The sequence below is a fragment of the Theropithecus gelada genome, chromosome 5 (genome assembly GCF_003255815.1).
Source record: "Theropithecus gelada isolate Dixy chromosome 5, Tgel_1.0, whole genome shotgun sequence".
In the NCBI taxonomy this organism is placed as follows: domain Eukaryota; kingdom Metazoa; phylum Chordata; class Mammalia; order Primates; family Cercopithecidae; genus Theropithecus; species Theropithecus gelada.
In genome coordinates this window covers 154,052,410-154,075,743 of record NC_037672.1, presented here as the reverse complement: position 1 = coordinate 154,075,743, position 23,334 = coordinate 154,052,410, and the positions used below count along the sequence as shown (strand labels likewise).

Below are 23,334 nucleotides of genomic sequence, written 5' to 3'. Positions count from 1 at the left end.
GAACTCTTAGAAAGTTCTTAACTTGGAGTCAAAAATATCCCTCCCTGTAGCTTCTATTCATTAGTACTGGTTTTAATTATTGGTGCCAAGCAAGAAAGTCTACTTTCCCATCACCATCACAGTTTTTTAAAACTTTGGAGACAATTTTCAAGTATCTCAGTTCCTTCAGCTCTTCTTAATATGACACGATTTTAATTACTTCTACTATTATTATTTCTCTGTCCTGAAAATATTTCTGCACTAGCACAGAGCAGAAATCTCTGTAAACCTTGCTTTAAATACTTCCATTATGTAACATACTTACCATAAAATTAGTAAAATAGTTTTACCACTAAAATAAATAGTTTTTATTTTACTAATTTTATGTTAAGAATATGTTAATTTTAAGAATGTCTTTCTTAAAATACTAAATTGTATGTGTGTGTGTGTGTGTGTATACATATATATATGAAACATTATTCATTTGCCTGATAATTCTTATGTAATATTTTTCCCAAATGTTCTCTGCCAAGCTATGTTTTTCCTCATCCTATACTTACCCAAGTGGCTTCTAGACCAAAGTGCAATTTATTCTTTGACAGTGTTAGACCAATCTCATTTAGCCCTTCAAGATCATATTGGATCCTAATTCTGTCTCACATATTCACTACATGTCTGAGTATCACATAACCTCAGTTTGGATTTTTTCTCTGTATAGTTTTATTTCAGTCACTGACAAATAATTGATTATGATGAGGCCAAAACTGAACCAGGTAACATAATCCAGGATGAAGATGTTCCACTAATTACCTAGCTGCTAACTCACCTAGTTATCCTTATATTGAGACCATATTTCTAAATTCTCCATAGGGATCATATCAGTCAATTTCAGGTAACTTAACAAAATCCAGATATAATGACTTAATAAGAGATAGTCAAAGATCTTTAGGTTTTTATTCACTTCATTAAATAAATTTGTATTATATGTATATTTTACACCAAGAACTATGTCACTCTCTGGTGATGAAGTTAATCAAGACACTGCTCTCAAGGAGCTTACAATCTAGTGGGGAAAGCCAACAATTACAATAATTATCATACTATATTATAAACATGAGTGGCAACTGGGGAACTGTGGGGGCACAGAATGTGATTATCTAAATCTCATTGTCAGGATTAGGAAAGATTTCCCAAAGAAGATTTCCCAAAGAAGGGTTTGAGTCTGAGTTAAGTTTGAGGTCATTATGGAACAATCAGATTAAAATGTTGGATGTATGAGTGTGGTGCTCTTCAGAGAGGTAAGGGCTGTATATACAGACATAGAAATCAACAATAAGTGGCAGTTATAGCCATGAATTTGGATGAGACCCACTGACACAGGTTAACTAAAAAGAAGAAAAGCATTGGCATTTCAGGGAAAGGGAAGAACACTCGCAGAGATGTGAAAGAGCACGGGTGTATGAGAGTTGATGTGTGTGAGGCTTAGGCAGGGGCAGGGGTCGGGGTAGGGAAGATACTGCTGGAGGTATCAGAGGCCAGTTCATCAGGAACCTTGTGCGTGGAGCCAAAAAATTTCCACCTTATCTAGAACACTGTGGTGTCCCTAAAAGTGCTCTCAATATTGACACGACCTGACTAGACGAAGGACACTATTGGGAAAACACACAGTAAGGTCAGTGTGGCACATGAATTGATGGAGGAAGGTAAGAAGCAGGAAGGTTGAAAAGGAGTCAATGAAGAGGGTGGGAAAGAGTAGCTAAAGCAATGCTCCACATGGGAATGAAAATGTAAGACGTATTCCAGAGATAGTAATTGATGAATTCTGATGACTACTGAATTTGAGAAGCTAAGGTAGAAAGAGATGGTCTGTGATCCCTAGGATTGTAGTATGAATGAAAAGGTGGAAATGGTGTCATCTGGTGAGAAGAGGAGTTCACCACTCTTTATACAGTGATTGTATTATTCACATGATTCTGAGTACAGGTTTTATCATTCCAAGCTAAATTTGAGTTTCATAATGGGACGGTCAAGTTGAAATGGTGGATGTATGGGTGTGGCACTCTTTAGAGAAATCTGAGCTGTACATAAAGACTCAGGGGGATGGTAACTGCAACCATAGATTTCTACAAAATCACTCAGGTAGAATGAAAAGTCAGAGGAAAGACCAAAAGATTAAAGGCAATGTCAAATGTAAGCTGTAAAATAAGAAGGTAACTGTCCAAGGACTTATCTAAAATATTTTTATTAATTTAAAGTTTATTTCTTATTTGTTAATACATATTAAATTTCTAAAGTTTTCGGAAGCAAATTTATCAGATAGTTTGTCAGTCTGGTACTAGTGCTTCACTTACATATCAAAAAAATAACAGGTTAGAGAAAAGAAACAGCAAAGAGTCCAAGAAAAGTTTATGATCTGACTCAAGCTCAGCATCAATATTAAATCCTAGAATATCAAGGAACTCAAGTCTTTATTTGTCCTACATTTTAAAACATGTTTCCTCTTTTTACACTCTTGGGGGGAAATGTTGTAATAACAGTAAAACTGGAAGATTTCACTCCGGATTGCTGCACATGAACTGCTTATGTCTGTGCACCCACATTGCTTCATCCACTCTACTCAAAAGAAAAAAAGAAAAGTGTAAACAAATGAAAACATCACTGGGCAAGAATTTCACCATCCTGAGGAGTATTAGGGTAATCTTTACTTGATTTCTGGGTTTTGTAGTTTTAAATATTCCTCTTAGTCAAGATGTTTAATAAATAAGCAACTTACACGGGCTAAACAAACTGGATCATTCTCTAAGATACACACAATTTGCATATTGTTTCACGGCTCATTATTATAGCTCAAATTCTTAATCAAGACTTCTAAAAGAAATTTGATATGATAGATCCAATCATAGTCAGGGACAACCCTAGTCTTCTGAAGTTCTTAATTCAGTGATAATCAAATCAGAATTCTTAACAAAATGCGCAAATGAAAAATACACAACTCTAGCTCTCCAAGGTACATCCACCTTTTAACAAGCCAGACTTCTGGCAGCATCACATCACAACTGTTCATAAAGCTTGATCTAGTCTCATAATTTTTAAAAATAAAACCTATAATATAAAAATTCAAAGATAAAATTTCTCAATTTTATCGCAACATATCTAAATTACTCAACATATCTAAAATGCTGAGATATGGGCTTAACAGGTATATGTTGGGTCTTCCACTTGAAGATGTCATATTCATAAGAAGAGAACTCTTACTGTTGTACTCTTTACTAAATTTCACTTTGAAAATCTGTCTTAAATAACTATACACACCATAAGCATATACAGTCTACACATAAAGCTATTTAATAATGTAGTTGTGAAAAGAGAATGTCCTCTAAAATACTCTCATAATATATATGGTAGTTATAAGATTTGCTGTTGCCATCTTCAGAATAATTTGATTATGACATTTGATGTAGGACCGGGGGTGGGTGTACTGGGAGAACAAGAGCCTTATCAGCTTCCTCATACAGAGAAACCCAAGATGGCTTGATTCCATACATAGAATTACGGTGACTATACGACACAGACAACAGTTTGTGTTAATGTGCCAACATTCATCAAAGAAAAAGTAATAGAAAGAATATCTAAAACACGAAGAAGTGTCCTTTCGCTTGGGAAGACTAAGGCCTGACAATGTCCGGTTCCCTAAAATACTAATCTCCAGCTTGTGGCACAAAAACCGTAACAGTGAAGAGTTGAGATGATTGTAGATTGTGGTTATTCCTGAACCTGCCTCCATTGTTCCCAGTTGATACCCAGCTAGGCAGATGGCCAAGGAGGGAAACACAAACATAATTCAGGGCCATTGTGTCATATATACCCAGAAATTTGGCCCTGACATCAGATTGTGCTGCAGCACTAGAATAAGCAGGACTATTAAGGGTGAACATCAGGAACTATCCCTTCAAATGGAGCTTAATTTCTTAATTTAATGCTAGACATTATGTGAATCATGATACTGTCTCCAGAATTTTACTCTCACAAATTCATACAAACACCTATTACAAAATACAAATTTTAGTGTCTTTTCTTTACAAAATATACTTCCCAAAATGTACCTTATCTCTTATGGAACATCTGTAAAACCATAATAATCTCTTTTTAAATAATAATGATGCTGGAATAAAATGTTATCTATGATCAACATTACAGGTGATAAATATTAATTGAAGATGACCTGTAATAGAAAGTTAACTTTTGTTCCAAATCACTGCATATATTGCATTATTACCTAAAAGCACATTATATTTTGAGAAAGTTGTTTACTTATATACTATACAATTGCTCTATTTTACTTTCATTGACCAGTCACGTTAATCTTTCCTATTAAAAAAAATACTTGGCCAGGTGTGCTGACCCATGCCTGTAATCCCAGCACTTTAGGAGACCAAGGCGTGCAGATCACCTGGGGTCAGGAGTTCGAGACCAGCTAGGTCAACATGGCAAAACCCCGTCTCTACTAAAAAATACAAAAATTTGCTGGGCATGGTGGTAGGAGTCTGTAATCCCAGCTACTTGGCAGACTGAGGCAGGAGAATTGCTTGAACCCGGGAGGTGGAGGTTGCAGTGAGCAGATATTGTGCCACTGCACTCCAGCCTGGGTGACGGAACAAGACTTCATCTAAAAAAAAAAAAAAGACTCCACACCACAAAACTGTCTTTTGTGGTGGATGTGTTGGATTTAGAATTTGTGTTTTCAAGCAATTTCAAATTTAATGACCTGCTTTCTACAAAATATCCTAATTTCCTAATATAACTTATTTACAATTACTAAAATAGAAAATTGATCTATCATATGAATTTCCTTTTGCCTTGCATACATATAAATTGATCTTAAGTTCACAGTTACCTATCTGACTTTTAAATAAAATATTGTTAAATATTTTAGGGTTTTTTTTTTTTAATAAAAACTTTTTGAACTGGTATTTGCCCAAAACACAGTATATCAGTATCCAATTAAAGTTGCACAGCACATTTAGCATAAGAAAAAAAAGTGACTTTTTCTGCTTTTGCAAACAATGTATAAAAACTATACAAACCTATGGCATGATAAAAAAAAAAAAAAAAAAGGAAAACTATAAAACCACCTTGAACACTGGGAATTAATTCTCACATTCTAAACCTCTCTTCACCCTATCATTTTCTGTCTCTGCAACAGATGGATATATATTGTGATACAAAAAGTTTTGTTGATGTGTGTCTTCATAAACCACCTTACTTTTACAAAACACGCAATAACATTTCTCCATATAAGAATATAAGACATGAAGAACATACGATGGGCATAGATACTGCTTCTTTTTCCCCTTCCCTTTCTTCGAAGACTTTTCCTTAGAATAGGCTTCTTCCACCCACAAGGAAATTAAAATTAAAAAGGCAGTTGTCAATAAAAGCTTCATCTTGAAAACTTAAATTTCGGAAGATCGATCTACAAGAGAGAACAAGAAAATGTTTACACATATGAAGCAAACGATAACTATATGACTGTTCCTTTAAGGAATATAATCATTACTACCCAAAAGGCAAGTACATTTGTACATCAAATCCTCATTGCTCAGTCCTACGTGGTAATATTTCACAACATATTTAGTATTTTTCATGTAGTATTGGAAAGTCTCTTTTATATAGCAATAAAGGTCAATTTAAATAATGGCACATAGAAAACAAGACCGCCAATGAGATATTATAGGTTACTGTATAAAATTTCTGATTCTACAGCTACACAAAATTATAAATTGATATTGAATTGCACAGTATATCAAAAATATGTTTAGAAAGATACTTGGAAGCATGCTTTAACATAGCGTTAAAATTATTATCTTGGGCTAGTACACTTTTTCTTTTTAAATTTTTATTTTGTTTGAAGTTCTTACGTATAGTTTTTCAAAAACAATGTATTTTAAAGAAAAAGACAATTCTAAGTATTAAAAACCTGACAAATAAAAGAAAAAATTAATATCAAAGAGTTTCACATTCAAAATTCATGGCTTTTTTATTTAAACACATTAAATTGGCGAGCTACCTTTTTGACCAAAAAAGGTGCCTCTTAAGTTAGCTTTAAAGCTTTCCTACTTATTTGCTACTAACATTTACCATCAGAAAGATTACTTCAGAAATTCTAGGTAACATTATATGAAATAAAACAAGTGTTGTTACATTTTTTCCAAATTATCGTCCTAGCTATATTTTGATAATATTTTTCACGCTCAAATTAGAATTATATTCTTGCCAGAGTCTGACGAATAAAAAATAATTAAGCCTCTACTGACACTAGAGAAGTTCAACCTCTTCTGCATCCTTCATTTCCAAACTATAAATTGTTTCTCTTTCATTGTTTTCTGCAGAGTAAAAGACCTGTCATATTCTTCAACGCTAACTTAATACCCATCTCACCTTCATAAATTTGCTTCTCCTTATGGCATGTTTTTCATCTTTTGTTCCCTCAGGATTCTTCCCCCCATATTTATCTTTAACACACACTCGAGGCAAGCCAGAGGGGCTTCTCCCTGGGTACTTTAAATTGAAGACAACAGGGGGGCTCATCAGACCAACAGCAACAACACAAGGTTCTCCTCTGGCAACTTTACAGAATTGGACGCTCCCTGCCCCCATCTGACAGCGGCACCTGCTTCCAGACACCTTTGCCCACAGCAGCAGGTACTTCTCCCACTTTCACCTCCTTGCCTCCCAAAAACGGAGGGCCGGGCCCTCCTAACGGTTCGAAGGGGGCGACAGAGAAATTCAACACTCTGCTCTGTCCTCACCCCCAATCTTTTCAAGGGGCACAGCTGCATAGACTGGAGGATCCTCATAAACAAAACAACGCAAGGAGCACTCCTGGCCAACCTTGCGTTCCCTAATTACCCCGGCCCTCTGCATCCCTCCACCACGAGCGTCTCCGCGGGCGCCACCGCAGCGGGGACCCGGCTGCCGCGGCCAGGCGCCCAGCTCCCCTCTCCCGCGCAGGGCAGCGCGCCTCCTCCCCTGCACGCCGCAGTGCTCCTCGCGCTCCGCCGCCCCGGGCTTGACCCGCTCTTTCTGCAGCGGCGTCTATTCCCGTCCCCAGACCACCGTCGCCGCCCCACCCTGCGTCCCCTCCTCCTAAGTGGAGCTCCTGGCACTTACCCGGAGGCGCCCCTGCCCACAACCGCCGGGCGATATCGTGGAGGCTCCCGGCAGAGGTGGCAGTGGCTGCTGGGGGTGCAGCGGGCGCCGAGCGGGGGCAGCTGCGTCCCAGCCGCCCGCGCCACCGCCGAGCTCGGCTGACGCGCCTGCTCGGGCCACGGAGCCTGCGCCGTGGCGCGCCGCGGTCGGGGCCGCTGCGGGGACAGCGCGGGCCGCGCGGGAACCTGGCGACCGCCGGCGTGGGAGGGAAGAGGTGTCCCGACAGAGCAACGTCACGACATCGTCCCCTTCAGGCATTGGAGGGGTTACGGAGCAGAAATGTGCCCCCCCTCACTCCTTAGGGGACTGAAGGAGTTGGGGACGAAGGGCGGGAATGATAGTGTTGGTACAAAAAGAAAAAAACCTTTCAAGGAGCTGGGATTGCTTAGGGTCAGCTTTTGACCACTAGCAACAAACAACAACAGAACAACAAATGACCTTCTTGGGTCAAAGCGAACAAAACACATTTTCTGTTATTTCATCATTTGCCTGGAATCCAGACATCCAACTTCATCTCCGGGTCTTCCAATTTCTAAAAGCCTTACCTTTCTGAGCAAGCTTAAATTGGTCAAAATTACTGACAGTAGAGTCATACAGGTAATACTATTTTTAACATGGGTTACATAATTAACATGTGTATAGAACTTGACAGTTTCAAAAAAGCTTTCACTGGCCTTATCTCCTGTGGACCTCACCACATTCCTGGGCAAGTTTTGTCATCCTTCCACTTCTGTAGATGAAGAATCTGAAACTCAGTTATATTAAGAGATTTACTTAGAGTTACAGATCTTGAAAGAAATTTACCAGAGAGTCAAAGTTAGTGATTTTTACATATCTGAGCCAGATATGGTCTCTGCCTTAGGAGAGCAAAATGCTGTTGCCCTCATCCTTGTGAAGAAGTAGCCATTACTTGGATATGCAGCCCTTAGATAACAGATAAGGTTATCCTATTATCTCTTGAATGTATGCCTGATTGATTTTTTAATTTTTACTTTTTAAGCAACAGGATCTCACTTTGTTGCCCAGGCTGAAGTGCAGTGGCACAATCATAGCTCACCGCAGCCTTGAACTTCTGGGCAATCAAGAGATCCTCTTGTCTCAGTCTTCCTGGTAGAGTAGCTGGAACAACAGGCACAAGCCATTGCGCTCCACTAATTTTTTTTTTTTTTTTTTTTTTAAGAGACAGCCTCTCTGGCTTTGTTGTCCAGGATGGTCTCCAACTCTGTCTTCAAGCCATCCGCCTGCCTCAGCCTCCCAAATTGGTGAGATTACAGGTTTGAGCCACCCCACCCCACTGTGCCAGGCCCTGATGGATTTTTTTATATTAAAAAAGCATTGTCTCAAGTGAGCATCACTTAGCATTGTATTGTGGACCTACAGATGTATCCACTAATAAATTTTTCCACCCACAGCATATGGAGGAAAGGAACATTTCCTGCATATAATCGTGTTCCATAAGCTTCACGAGATATTCTACTACCTAAGAGTAGTGATCATTAATAAGTGATCGTTACCTTATTGACATTACAAAATGATCATTATTCAAAGAGCCATACTGTTTGGAGCACCCCCACCCCCAAAGTGGATCAGGATATAACTTTGGATTTTAATGCTTTATTTAAAAGAATTATATCGGTAATATACGTTTCATAAGATATAATTTTAGGTGAATAGGTCATATGAAGAATGATAAAGGAATTAGTTTTCATGCAACCAGGGGAGTTTAGAAGTTGAAGAAAACCTTACACTTAGTTTTCGAGTAATCGAGAAATTATTAAGAGTTCAGAATAATAGGATATTCAGATTCCTGTAATAAAATGAACATCTTTTATGTACAAACTCTAATGTCCACATTTGGAAGAACTATGCTGAAAGTACCTACAATTGACTTGCTCACCTTCCCTAGTATTGTTTCTATGCCATCCATGGGTGTTATATTGGAGAATTAGGTTATTTAGAAGAAAAGCATGTCCAGCAGTTTGGATGGGTTTGTGGGATTTTTGCCCAAAGGTTAAGAAATACAGTTGATGTCCTAAAAGCACTTCTTCTAGGCCTGTAAAATGGTCAAGTTCAGAATTTTGAAAATTTTTTCTATGAAGGTGATCTGCTTACCTATATTTCTATAACTTTTATATCATAGTGTGAAAAGGGATGCTTCTAAATAATGTCATGAAATAACCTATTTTCCCCAGTTCTGTCAAGTGTTCTACTTTTCTCTGTTTATTTCTATCAACATTCACTCCTTTAGTAATTTCGTCTGGTCACATGGTTTTAAACACAGTGTTGATAGCTCCCAAATGTACTTCTCCTCACTAGACGTCTCTCCAGACTCATCTATCTAACTGCCTTTTCGACATCTCAACTTGCGTATTTAATAAACATGTCAAACTCAGTGTGTCCCAAACTGAACTATTGTTCCCCCTAAAATCTGCCCCACATTCAGCCTTCTCCTTCTCAGTTGATGGCAACCTCATCCTTAGGGTTGCTCAGGCCAAAAATCATGAAGTTGTTCTTGATTCCTCTCTTTTTCTCACAAGCAAAATCTCTGAGGAAATCCTGTTCACTCTCAAATGACAACAGGAATTCAGCTACTTCTTATGATTTTTTACTGCAGCCATCCTAGACTGAGTGACCTTCATCTTTACATTAGATTACTGTAATAGCATTTTAGCTACTCACCCTGCCTCTATCATTGTTCTCTCCCTTCCCTGAGTAATCTCAAAACAACAGCCAGAGTGATCCCTTTAAAACATGTCATATGTCAGTTTATGTCATTCCTCAGCTCAACACCAGCCATTAGTCCCCATTTTACTCTCATTATAAACCAAAGTGTTTACAATGGTCTACAAACCTTCAATTGTTATGCATCTCCTCCCCCTAACTCTGATTTCTTCTCTCCTAATGGCTGTCTCTCTTTCAGCCCCACTGATCTTGCTGCTTCTCCAACATGCCAATGCCAGGTATGGTCCCATCTTAGGTTACTGGCTCCTCTGTCTAAAATGCTTTCCCCCCAGACCACCACACACGTAACTCCCTCATATCTTCAACATCAGGAACCAGATGACCCAGATGTCATCATCTCACAGAGATTTATCCAATGTTATTTAAAAGTGCAAACCCTCTCCCATCCAAAGATTTCCAATCCCCCTTTGCCTGCTTTTCTTTTTGTTTTCATAGTACTTTTTACCTCCCAATTCATCATACAGTATACTTATCGTTTGTGACCTGTTTTCTTGCTAAAATGTAAGCTTCATGAAGGCAGAGATTTGTATCTATTTTTGTCCATTGATGTTGCCCACACACCTACAATAGTGTTGAATGAATGTATAAATCTTGGCCTCATTTCTTAACTTCTTCAAATTTCATGTTTCCTTATTAGCAAAATGAAAATGACAATGCATAATTTGCAGGATTGTTCTAAGAAATAAACAGGTTAATTGACGTTAAAAATCTGCTGCAGAGAAGAAAAGTCAGCAATAATTGCCCACCCCTATTTTCACTTGTTTTTATTTGCTTAATGGAATGATAGAATTTTGTTATGACTGGTTTTTTAAAAATTATTTTTAATTGTTGTGGGTACATGGATTTTTCACTTACTGGGACCCTGTTTTCCATTTCTTTCTGTACATCTACACTGAAAATATTTTGTAGGTCTACATCTAAACACTAAAAACCTTCTAACCTTCTCTTCTTTTTTTTTTTTTTTTTTTTTTTTTTGGACACAGGGTCTGGCTCTGTCACCCAGGCTGGAGCACAGTGGCATGATCTTGGCTCACTGCAACCTCCTCCTCTCGTGCTCAAGCAAACTTTCTACCTCAGCTTCCTGAGTAGCTAAGGACCCTATTTTCCATGCATCCATCTTCACCTGGCCTATAATATATTTATTTGATTTGATTTGATCATAAAACCTAAATACAGCCCTAAATATCTTGTGTTATACTAAGAAATCAAACTTTGGATACAGAGAGAGTATTCTCACCAAATCATTTTTTGTGTGTGACGTAAATACTCATCACTGTTGCCACTGCCTAAATAGCCTTACAACATGCTTTAAAGATACAAATTATTTTTTTCTGTATTCTCTCTATATGAGTCATACTTCCTCTTTAATGACAGCCTGCACTGTAATAGTCATTCATGAGATTTTTTCATCAAACTTTCAGTCCGTTTACCAGTATAATAATCAGATATTTTCAAGAAAAGTATGTCCAGCTGTTTTAGATGTGGTTCTCCTCCAAATCTTTAAACATTTATCAAAATAGATAATGAGAGAATAAATATAAATAAAGAGAAGATTACAGCAGGAGATGATGAGAATAGTGGGACACTTATTCAGCATCTTGCAAACACTACTCATAAAACTTAAAAGACAGTAAAACTTACATTAGGAAATGTTGATGTGTAGCCAGTCTTGTTAGAATAATAAAAACATTATTTGATATTTGATAAAATCACTTCCATATGTTTTCTTCAAATAGCATATTATCCTTAAAATGTTCTCCAATCTCTTATTTTTAAACTAACTTTTAAACAATAATAGCCATTTTTCATTGATTACCTATTAATTGCAAAAAAAAAAAAGTTTCTACATTATGGTTTTAAAACTTCAAAATGTACTTGCAAGTTATTTTCATATCCATATTTTTGATGAGAAACCAGAGGAGAGGCTCAGGGAATTTAACTTATTCAGAGTATTAGAGCTGGAAGAAGAAGAGATAGGATTATTTCATCTTGCATGTCCTTTACAACATTAAGACTCTGACTCCAATTGCACATAGGCAAGTGAAAGAAGCTTAGTTTTTAGACATGGATGTCTTTGTACAGAATACTGAATGCAAATTAAAAAATTGAAGTCAAAGGGGTTGCTCTTACCTCCAACTCCAGATTGGCCTTAAAGATGAACTAATAAGTGAGTCATGTTTACTTAACATTTTTTTCTGTTCATCATATTAATAGTAGCAAAAATAATAATGACCATCATCATTGATTGACAGCAAAGTACTTTGAATTTATTATCTCCTCAATACCTTCATGAGGTTAATACTATTATTGTTGCAATTTACAGATAAAGATCCCCAAGCATCGTATAATTTTTCCAAAGTCAGTTTACTAGTAAGTGATTGAGAGAGATATGTATCTAAATATGTCTGATTCTGGAAACTGGCCCTTAAAATATTTTTGTGTGACTATAAATTGTATATTCAATAACATCTCATGATACACAGAATAACAATACTCTTCAACCAAAATACCACACTAATTGTGATAATATGAGAAGACAGAAGAAGCATGAATAAGATATTTCTATTTATAAATTTGAGCATCACACTATCTTTCATCTAGTTGAGGAAACAGTCCAGAACAATTAAATGGCCCACATTAGTATCTACCAATCTGCCATCAGTGCTTACCCCCATGGGGAAGAATCATGTGTGCCTTGATGTGTGTGGACTTAAAACAGATATCAAAATTGTAATGCATTGTCAAAGTATTCACTACTCTGACACAGCTTTTTAGATAAATTAGACATATATCCTAAGTCCTTAGCAAAAAAAAAAAAAAAAAAATCACCTTCCTCTATGAAAATGACATGTTATTATTAGTGTGTTTCAGGAATATGTCTTAAAAACAAATAAATCTATTGATTATTCAGAGTTCTATTATTAAGGCAAGGCCAATATTCATAATACAGAATCATGAATTTTAGCCAAAATTCTTTACATCCAAGTAGGTATTACCAAGCAACTGTCAACCACAGATCAGTTTGTGTGAGTTATTTATTCTTCTTATTTTGTGGTCAACATATGACAGGCAGTTCATTCGGGGCTGCTCCAAGCCAAACATTGCTTTGAAGCAATGATGACAGTTATTGTGGCAGGAACAGATGACTAGTAACTCAGCCCACAAATTTCCCAAACAGAATCTCTTCCAAAAGCAGTTTTTACCAAGTCTGAGCAAAGTTATTGTTGACTTTTCTGAATCTGCCCATCAGCATTCCTGCAGATCTGAGAAGAGGTCATGCTATCCTCCACAAGCCAGAATTTCAAGTCTTAAATATTCATGGCAACATGTCCTCTTCCCTTGGAATCTAAAATAGACGTGTAATCTCAGTTTAATAAGCAATCCAAAAATCTGTGTTTTAGAAACTTGTCAATAATATCAATCTTGATTTGTTTTTGTTTTCTCCTTCCTTTAAGACCTAGGTAAACAGTTAATATTGCAGAAGCATTACATGACGATTATGTAAAGAATTTATTCTTCCAGATTTTCTAATACCAAGACAGTTCCACTGAAAACTCCAAACATGCAGATTATGAATTCTAAATCTGGTCTTGTGGGAAATGTTTTATATTAACTGTACCAGTAAAATCCACTTATAATTTTTATATATATGGTATGAGATAAGATGAACAAGAACCAGCTCTCTAATAACTTTTTTAGAATAAGCAAGTGGATAGGCAACAGTCATACAAATAGTACAAATTAGCTATAGAAAGAAAACCACTGCATTTATCAAAGTACTAAAGTTTTAAAATAAGACTTTGAAAATAGCCTCCCTGCGCCAGACCCAGTGGCTCACACCTGTAATCCTAGCCAAGGTGAGTGGATTGCTTGAGTCCAGGAGTTCAAGACCAGCCTGGGCAGCATGGTGAAACCCCATCTCTACAAAACATACAAAAATTAGTCATGGTGGTGTGCACATGTGATCCGAGCTACTCGGGAGGCTGATGTAGAAGGATCTCCTGAGCTCGGGAGGTTGAGGTTACAATGAGCTGAAATCACGCCACTGCACTCCAGCCAAGACAACAGAGTGAGATCCTGTATCAAAAGAAAAAAAAAAAAAAAAAAGAATGAAAGAAAAATTAGGCTCACCAGGCAAGCTCTCGACATGTCATCATCATTAAGTATGTACTTATTTAAGTTTGTCAGGGATTTTTGAGAGCATATCTTTCTAGCTGAATTAAAAAAATTATCAATAGAATTTATATGTAGTACTGATGCAGAGGTAGAAGAACATTTGTTCTAGGGTAATAGCATCAGCAAAGAGGTAAAAATACAGTTCTGAGGCTGGCTTGGCTGGGAAATGTGCCAAAACGAAAGTTTCTTACCCATTAGGTTGGGTTAGAAAAAAAAAGGGACCAGAATAAAATATTTGGAGAAAATTCTGCAGGTTAGCATATTTTAAAGCATGTTCTATTCAACATTAGCCCTCAAGATGCTTCATGGTGGGGGAAAAAAAAGAAAGAGAGAAATCAATGAAAAATGTTGTCTTTCTCTTAAGATTTATAAAGTATTTTAGCATATTAATTTTTGTTGTTGCTTTTTAAACATTCCTTTTTTTTTTTAGTAGAGATGATGTCACACTATGTTGTCCAGGCTGGTCTCGAACTCCTGAGCTCAAGTGAACCTCTGGCCTCGGCCTCCCAAAGTGCTAGGTGCTTACTGACATAGCAACCACACCTGGCCTGTTATATTATAAATTTAAAAAAAAAATTGTCGATATAGTTTCACCCGGTTCAATGGACTGAATGTTTTTGTACCCTAAAAGCTCCTGTGTTGAAGTCCTTTCCCCCAGTGTGACAGTATTAGGAGGCAGAGCCTTTGTGTGGTAATTAGGTCATGAATGTAGACCCTTATGAATTAGTGCTCTTATAAAAGGGACCCCAGAGAGCTCTCTAGCCCCCTTCCACCATATGAAGACACAGCAAGACTGCTATCTGTGAACCAGAAAGTGAACTCCTACCAGACACTGAATTGGCAGACACCTTGATCTTTGAATTCCCGGCTCAAGTGGCAGGGAAGGGAATGTAAATTGTGGTTAGACAATTTCAGGAAAAACTTTCTTATAGATAGCCTGAACTACTTCATTGTCCTTCTGCTACATTCCCTTGACAAAATTCCAATAGTGGGTAAAGCCTACTACCTGCTTTCTCCAAATTGAGTCAACAGATTAATTATGCAGTAGAATACAGATGGTCTTTAATTTAAAGTGGTGGACTTAATAATAGGTTTATCAGGATATAACCCCATCAGAGCACAAGAATCTTCTTATGAACAACAAGGTTTCTATGAATATGTATCACTTTTGCACCATCATGAAGCTGAAAAATCATTAGTAGAAACATTGTAAGTCAGAGACCATCTGCTCTGTTCCCAGCATTAGATGCATTTTAACTTATACTACTTTTGGACTTAAGATGTGTTTATTGGGACATAACCTGATGTAAGTGGAGATGCACCTGTAGTTTAAAATGACATGTATAATAGAGAAGCCCTTTACATGCTCAGGAATTTTATTAACGTTGCTTTTGTTTTCCATGGTTATTTCATGCATTCTCCACTCTCCTCAAACCTCCAAGCATATTTTTTCCTCCTCAGTCTCAAGAGATGAGAAAATGGAAGCCATCAAAATGGAAATGACTTCAAGTTCATTCAACAAATCTACTTATGCTATGAATTTTTCTTTTCTCCTTCTATTCTGTTAAAATAAAACATTTCTTCTGTGTTTCTTCTGTCCAGGATCAATTCCTCCACCTGTGCTTTGAATTTTATCCTCCTCTCATGAATTCAGGAATTCTGATACATCAGTTCTCCTCTCCCTTCTCTTTACCTTCATCTTCACCCTTTCCACTGACTCCATCATTCAACAGACCAAAGTTTCCAACATTTAAAATAAAAACCTTGTTCTGCCCCAGCCTAAATATGAAGCACATTCAACTTCCACACCTGACCCTCAACAGCCAGACCTTCAAGAGCAAACACTTGCAAACCCTCTGTCTGTCTTCATTTTCTTACACGTCTCTCAAATGTATTGTAATCCAGTGTCTTCCACTGCACGTGCCCTGCTCAAACAGCATCATCAATGATTTGAACATTCTAGAATCTTTACTTTGTTTGACCTCTCTTCATCCCTTGATGTAGCAAATGGTTCTCTCTTACACGGAAATTGCTCTTCCTGTGACTCGCTCTTCTCTGCTTCCTTTGGCTATTTATTGTTCATCTCATTTATAGGTTTTTATTACTCAACCCATTTCTTAAAAACTGATGGTCCTCAAATTTCCTTCTCAGGCCCTCTGGTCTTCTCACTCCACATAGTCTCTCTGTTCATTTCATCTACTTCTATCACTTCTATCACCATCTCTATTTGTGAATATCTGAGTCAGTTCAAGCTGCTATAATAGACTACCATAGACTGAGCACGTTAAACAATAACCATTCCTTTCTCACAGTTTTGGAGGCTGGGAAGTCCAAGATCAGGCACCAGCAGATATTATGTCTGATGAGGGGCTGCTTTCTGTTTAGCAGACATTTGTCTTTTCTTTGTATTCACGCATGGCTGAGAGAGAAATCATCTCTGGTGTCTCTTTTATAAAGGCACCAATCCCATTCATAAGAATTGCACCCTCATGACCTAATTACTTCCCAAAAGTCTTACTTCCTAATATACCATCACATTGAGGGTATTTTAACATATGAATTTGAGGGAGACACAAACATTCAGTCCATAATAATTAATGACCTAAAAATATCTTTTAGCCCAGAATTCTCTGGGAGTTTCAGAACTATGTAACAACTGCTTCCTAGACATCTCTATTAGAGGATCTTGTCAGAATTCCAAATTAGAAATATACAATCCTCTGCAGATCTTTCCAAACTTCTCATACTCCAGGGCTTAACATTTCAATAAAAACTACTATTGTGCATCCAGTTTCCCCAGTCAGCTTGTACCATGTACAACTTCAGACATTATACTTCAGTACATTCACCTCTTTCTCTTCTTCCAACAAGCCAAACCTATCTCCACCGGAAGGCCTTTACAATTGTGCATTTTATGAGGAATGCTCTTTTACCAATTCTTCCTACAGCTAGAATGTTCTCCTTTATCATTACCTGAAATGTGTTCTTAGCATTTCCTGTCCCCCTAATTAGCATCACATGTCACTTTGCACCTCATTATGCTATTTGGTCTCCTTACAGCCTTTATCACAGGTGTTTGTTTACTTGTTTGTCTCCTCCACTAAAAGGTCAGGTCTCTTAGAGATTATGCCTATCTGAATCACCACTGTATCATCTGCATTTAGCACTGTCATGGTGACATAATAGAAACTTAATAATATATTTTTAATAAACTTATTAGATATTTCCCTAGGCTGAAATGCAGAAGGCTACACAGGTAACCCAGGAAAGGCTACTCAAAGTTATAAATAGAAACATATCTACAGCTAATAATCCTTGACAGTAAATATACCATTGGACAACATAGTAAGATCTCATGGCTACAAAAAAATAAACAAAATTATCTGGATATGGTGGCACGTATCTAGTTCTAGCTACTCAGGAGGTTGAGGTGGGAGGATCACTTGAGCCAGGGAGGTAGATGGTGCAATGAGCCGAGATCATGACACTGTGCTCTGGCCTGAGAAACAGAGTGAGACCCTGTCTCAAAAAAAAAAAAAAAATATATATATATATATATACATATATATATATACACACACACACACACACACACCCCACTGGAATATTGTATTGTGCAGTGAGATCTTTTACTAATTTATTTAATTAAATCAATTAAATTACCTTTTGCTGAAAGGAAAAATAAGAAAATTGGGTTATTTAATTTTATTTTTCATACACATAGGGATAATCCCAAAAGTCAAGAAGAGGAAATAAAATGGATACTTCTACAACTCACTTCATTTTATAAACTTGATGCTTCATTTGAATTTTGTTGAGCGCTGTAGGGATAAACTGACAGACTAAGTAACCTACATTTAATTTTATAATTAAAAATAAAGGAATGGGTTAAAAAGTGTTCTAATTCTGAAACTCTACATCTACATTTATGCTCGCCTTTTGGTAGTACTTTCTTTTTTCCTGCTTACATAATCAACTGTCTTTAATATGTTTAGGAGGAACAAGATTAAGATTATCAAGTTATATTATAAATTAAAAAAACTCTTTACATAGCATTTGCATTATATTAGTTATCATAAATAATCTATTTTTAAATTTGTATTTTAAAAAATTTCGGTTAGTTAAATTTTCTCCAGCAATGGGACTGGAAAAGGAACAAAGAAAACTGTAACTGGTTGTGATCAATTAGTTGCAAATGCTACTGCACTTGGACCAGCCTATTATAAGTAATCTACAGATAATTTAAAGAATACAGGAGGATGTACATAGGTTATATGAAAATACCTCATCTTTTATATCAGGGACTTGAGCATCTACAGATTTCGATACAATCCCCCACAGATGTTAGAGGAACAACTGTACCACAGGCGGGGAAGCTTAAACAACAGAAATTTATTTTGTCACATATCTGGAGGCTAGAAATCGAAGATCAAGGTGCTGGCAAAGTTGGTTGCCTCTGAGGCCTCACTCTCCTTGGTTTGCAGGAGACGGTCCTCTTGTTGCTTCTTCTCAGGATTATCTTCTGTGTATAGGAGTCGTTAGTGTCTCTTTCTCGTCTTATATGGACACCAGTCATATTGATTTAGAACTCCACCCTAATGGGATCATTTTAGTTTAACCACCTCTTTAAAGACATTATCTCCAAAAATGGTTGCAGTCTGAGGTATTGAGATTTCGGGACTTCAGCATATCAATTTTGGAGGGACTTGATTCAGTCATGATAAATACTTTAAGCAAATGTAAAAAGAAGGATAGTGAAGACTCTTACAACTTTATTGGCTACTTAGATATTAGCATATTAATTTATTCCCTATTCTAAAAGTAGAGGCAAAAATTGCGGACCTATTATAATAATTAGGTTTTGGATATAGCACCTGAAGTAAATACAAGATATGTGAATAGGACTTTGAAGAAGAAGCTGAAACGGAGAAGAAAGTGGTGAAGGAAATTTCAAAAGAAGGATCCTTGCACCTTGGAAACTGATTGTGAATTATGGTAAAAACCACTCAAAGACAACTTGTAGTTTTTGAATTCACATAACTAGGTGCTTAATGGGATATTTATAGAATTATGAAATGAGTGAAGAAGTACAGCTGTGGGGAGAAAGATATTCTATTTCAGACAAATTCAGATTGAGGCACCAAATGATGATTTCTAATAGTCTATTAGAAATGAAAGATCTGGCTGGGTGCAGTGGCTCACGCCTGTAATCTCAGCACTTTGGGAGGCTGAGGTGGTGAATCACTTGAGGTCAGAAGTTCGAGACCAGCCTGGCCAACATGGTGAAACCCCGTCTCTACTAAAAATACAAAAAATTAGCGGGGCATGGTGGTGCACACCTGTAATCCCAGCTACTTGGGAGGCTGAGACAGGAGAATCACTTGAACTGTGGAGGTGGAGGTTGCAGTGAGCCAGTGCTGTTGTTCTCCAGCCTGGGCAACAGAGTACGACAGACAGACCGACAGACAGACAGACAGACAGACAGAAAGAAAGAAAGAAAGAAAGAAAGAAAGAAAGAAAGAGGAAGGAAGGAAGGAAGGAAGGAAGGAAGGAAGGAAGGAAGGAAGGAAGGAAGGAAGGAAGGAAGGGAGGAAGGAAGGAGGGAAGGAAAGGGGGGCCTTATACTCAGGAGAGTGTCAGGGATAGAGGTGTAATACAACATACAATACCAAGTGATACACCAAGGGAAAATGAAAATACAGGAGAGAAAGTCCAGTTGTATCTTTGGGGATGCCTACACTTAGAGGAAGAAAGATAGAGGAATCATGGAAGTGAAGAAATGACAGAGTTTGCAAAAGTGTAATTACCAGAGCCAAAGGCTACAATTCATCATCTTCAATGAGTATGATGGAGTTCACAGGAAAATGAGGTATGGATGGAGTAAAGGACCAAAGGCAAGCATGTATCAGTTACCTTGTACCAGAAACTTTATGTACAATATCTCTCATTCTGAAGGTAGATACATTTCTTTTTTTCTGTGCATTAGGGTCAGGATTAAAATGTAGCCCTTTTATCTTTTCATATCCTGCTATATGTAAATAATTTATAGCAAATTATCTAGACAGAACTTAAAAATATGGAAGTCAAAACAGTACTGATGGGAAAATATAATTGGTAACAAATGACAAATAAATAGGTAGACAATTGGACAGATAGATCAATCTACTGTGAAAACAAAATCTTACATTTGTCAACATCACATATGGGCCATCAATAGGAGAAGATTTCCATGATCATTCATGGAATTCATGATTACTCAAAATTGATTGTCCCAACTGAAAACTTTTTATCCTAGAACAAAATAGTCAACTGTACTTTTGATAAGGATTTACCTCTTATTCTTGTGTTCCATTTATTTTATTTATTCATTCCAATTAATTCATTTTAGTGCCCTGTACTTTCCTTTGTAATTAATGAAACCTAGGGTCTCCCTATCACGAGTTTGTGAAGGTAGGATAGAGAGCTAGAATGATAATCAGATAGCAATATTTTTTTCTTCAACTTTTATTTTAAGTTCTGAGTACATGTGCAGGATGTGCAGGTTTGTTACATAGGCAAACGTGTGTCATAGTGGTTTGTTACACAGATGAACCCATCACCTAGGTATTAAGCCCAGCATCCATTAAGCTATTCTTCGTGATGCTCTCTCCCCACCCCACCACAGGCCCCAGTGTGTGACAACTGTGTTTAAAAAAAAAAAAAAAGTAAGAAAATTACTCATTAAGAATACCACATAGCTCATTTTAATTTGATATTTCTTTTTTATTTTTACTTTTGTCTTTTTTTGAGACAGAGTCTCACTCTGTCACCCAGACTGGAATGCATTGGCACAATCTTGGCTCACTGCAACCTCCACCTCCCAGGTTCAAGCGATTCTCCTGCCTCAGCCTACCAAGTAGCTGGGATCACAGGGGCCAGTCACTATGCCTAGCTAATTTTTGTATTTTCAGTATAGACAAGGTTTCACCATGTTGGCCAGACTGAACACATGGTGAAACTTTGTCCAGACTGAACACCGTGTTGGCCAGACTGCACTCCTGACCTCAAGCTATCTGCCTGCCTCAGCCTCCCAAAGTGCTGGGATTACAGATGTGAGCTGCCGCGTCTGGCCTAATTTTATATTTATTTTAATAAAAACATTTTTTGGCTATTTACTATGGATTAAACGTTAGGTTGAAGGCTCTAATATGAAAATTGGTAAGAAATGGACCCTCCTGTAAAATGGTCTGAAGTGGGAGAAACAGACCGATGGTCATCAACAGTGTGGTAAGAGTTGTTCTGCAGGCGAGCACAGAGAGGTCTGGAAGCAGGGAGCCCACTCGGGGGAATCAAAGGTTTCTCGAAGGAGATGACTTGGATGATCCTTGCAAAATAATTAGGAGTTCACTGGATTACAGTCCTTTTGGTGCAAAGATTTTGCTCCCAAACAGTTAGACCACAATGTGTATGGACATTTGAATTAGGCATGAGCCAAATAGGCATTAGTCAGACCATCGGTATTGCTGGAACATTGTAGGAAAGTGGGAAGAGATAAAGCCAGGGAGGTAAAAATGATCAGATAATGAAGAACATCGAACACCATGCTAAAGAGTTTATTTTTACCTTATTCTGAAGATTAGGAGAGCCATTGAAGAATTTTAAGTAAGAGATAAAACATGACCAGATTTATATTTAAGAAATATGCTTAGCAAAAGAACATGTTGATTTTGAATTGTTTCCAAATATTAAAGAATTTCATTAAAATAGATTAAGCAAACAGTGTAATGAATTTGCTCTGAGTAAATCTTTTTAAAGTAACATTGTGATTCTAAAATCACACACCATTGTTATTTCAGTTTTGTGCTATATTAATTCCCTTTTGGTATTTTTATTAAAATAGCTGTATGACTCATTTAAGGAGTTTTTATGAAATTTTAAAAAACTTTAAATCTCTCCATTAATAAATTCTGTAAGAAACTTGCATGCCAATCGATCAATATCCTCAATTGACAACTGGCTCTATTTCAGTGAATTTGTTAAATAATTTTGTAGCTAAATAAATTCATACAAATGGCACTGGCAAGAATGGCTGCTGTAACACAAACCAGTGTTATCCAAGGAGCTTCCACCTCTACTGCTATAACTGTAACCTGGGGTCCCTGGACCACCAGAAGCTTGATGTCAGATGGGAGGCAGACATGTGCAAAAACAGAGGTTACTTGCATGCAACAGACAGGCTTATACTGTAAATATTTAAAGAGGAGGAAGACAGACATTTTATCTCAGACTGGGAATTAGAGCATCCCTGGGGAATCTTTTTAACTAGATTAATGAATCAAAGAACATTTCATCTACCAAATTTTAGAAAAAAATCTTTAACAATAAAGACAGAATTCCTATCTATTGAATATAAATCTCTGTTCATGGATTTTGGAAATTTCCAGATAAATCATATGTTTAGATGTTATAAGGACAACATATTTATCTTTTTTCTCATATGGAATATAATGGTCTATATTTAGGAAAACAAATAAATAGAAGGAGAGTTGTGTCTATGCTCCTTTAGAAAGTTACAGTTTTTAATTTTTGCTTTGGCATGTTATCAAAAGAAATGTAGGAATTTCCAGAAGTAATTGTTCATTTATCACCATTCCATTTCGGTTAGTATAAGTCCTGGGGAAAATATGTGCAATTGATTGAGTTAATTGTTTCCATTTGAAAACCAAGACAGGATGTCTCAGCCAGATGCCAGTTCAGGTACAGTGTTACTGATGGAACGGCTAAATGTAATAGTGGCTTTATTAGGCTAGTGAAAGAATAAGTTTTAAATTTTACTATAAATGACAGTGCAGTTTCACTGATTTTATTACGAATATTTAAATCTGATTGAACAAATGTGTAGCTCCAATTGGTAATGGGTCTGGAAGAGAATGAGAAAAGCCAGCAAGAAAGAGGGAGTAGGCCAAAATTTAAGAAGGTCCAAAGAAACTGGAATGTTAACATGTGAATAAAGCTCACTAAATTTAATAACATTTCCACTGTTTTTGAAGTAATATATTTCATTATATCCATATTGACAAGTAGACGAAAATACATTTCAAGAAATAGGTCTCTTCATTTCCACAATTTATCAGGATAATATTATCTTGTAAATAAATAGGACAGTATTGGCTTGAGGGCTTTAGCTTAGCCAGATACAAAGTAATAATTGAAGAACTCTTTATTTTAGACATAGTCTCCTTCCTTGTC

The 23,334-nt window shown here is 36.9% G+C and overlaps 1 protein-coding gene across 3 annotated transcripts in view; it reads right to left on the bottom strand.

The window, feature by feature from the left end:
- The window catches only part of GLRB (glycine receptor beta), a 90,776-nt gene extending 83,454 nt beyond the window's left edge, over window positions 1-7,322 (bottom strand). For 2 of the 3 annotated variants that reach the window (XM_025385382.1, XM_025385384.1), the window contains exons 1-2: window positions 7,150-7,322; window positions 5,302-5,452 (exon numbers count right to left, since the gene is read on the bottom strand). In XM_025385382.1, the coding sequence (XP_025241167.1) occupies window positions 5,302-5,423 (122 nt within the window). In that variant the 5' untranslated portion in view covers window positions 5,424-5,452; window positions 7,150-7,322. Of the gene's footprint in view, window positions 1-5,301; window positions 5,453-6,888; window positions 7,045-7,149 lie in introns of those variants that run through there. The other variant, XM_025385383.1, reaches the window with a different exon arrangement.
- Window positions 7,323-23,334: the final 16,012 nt, after the last annotated feature.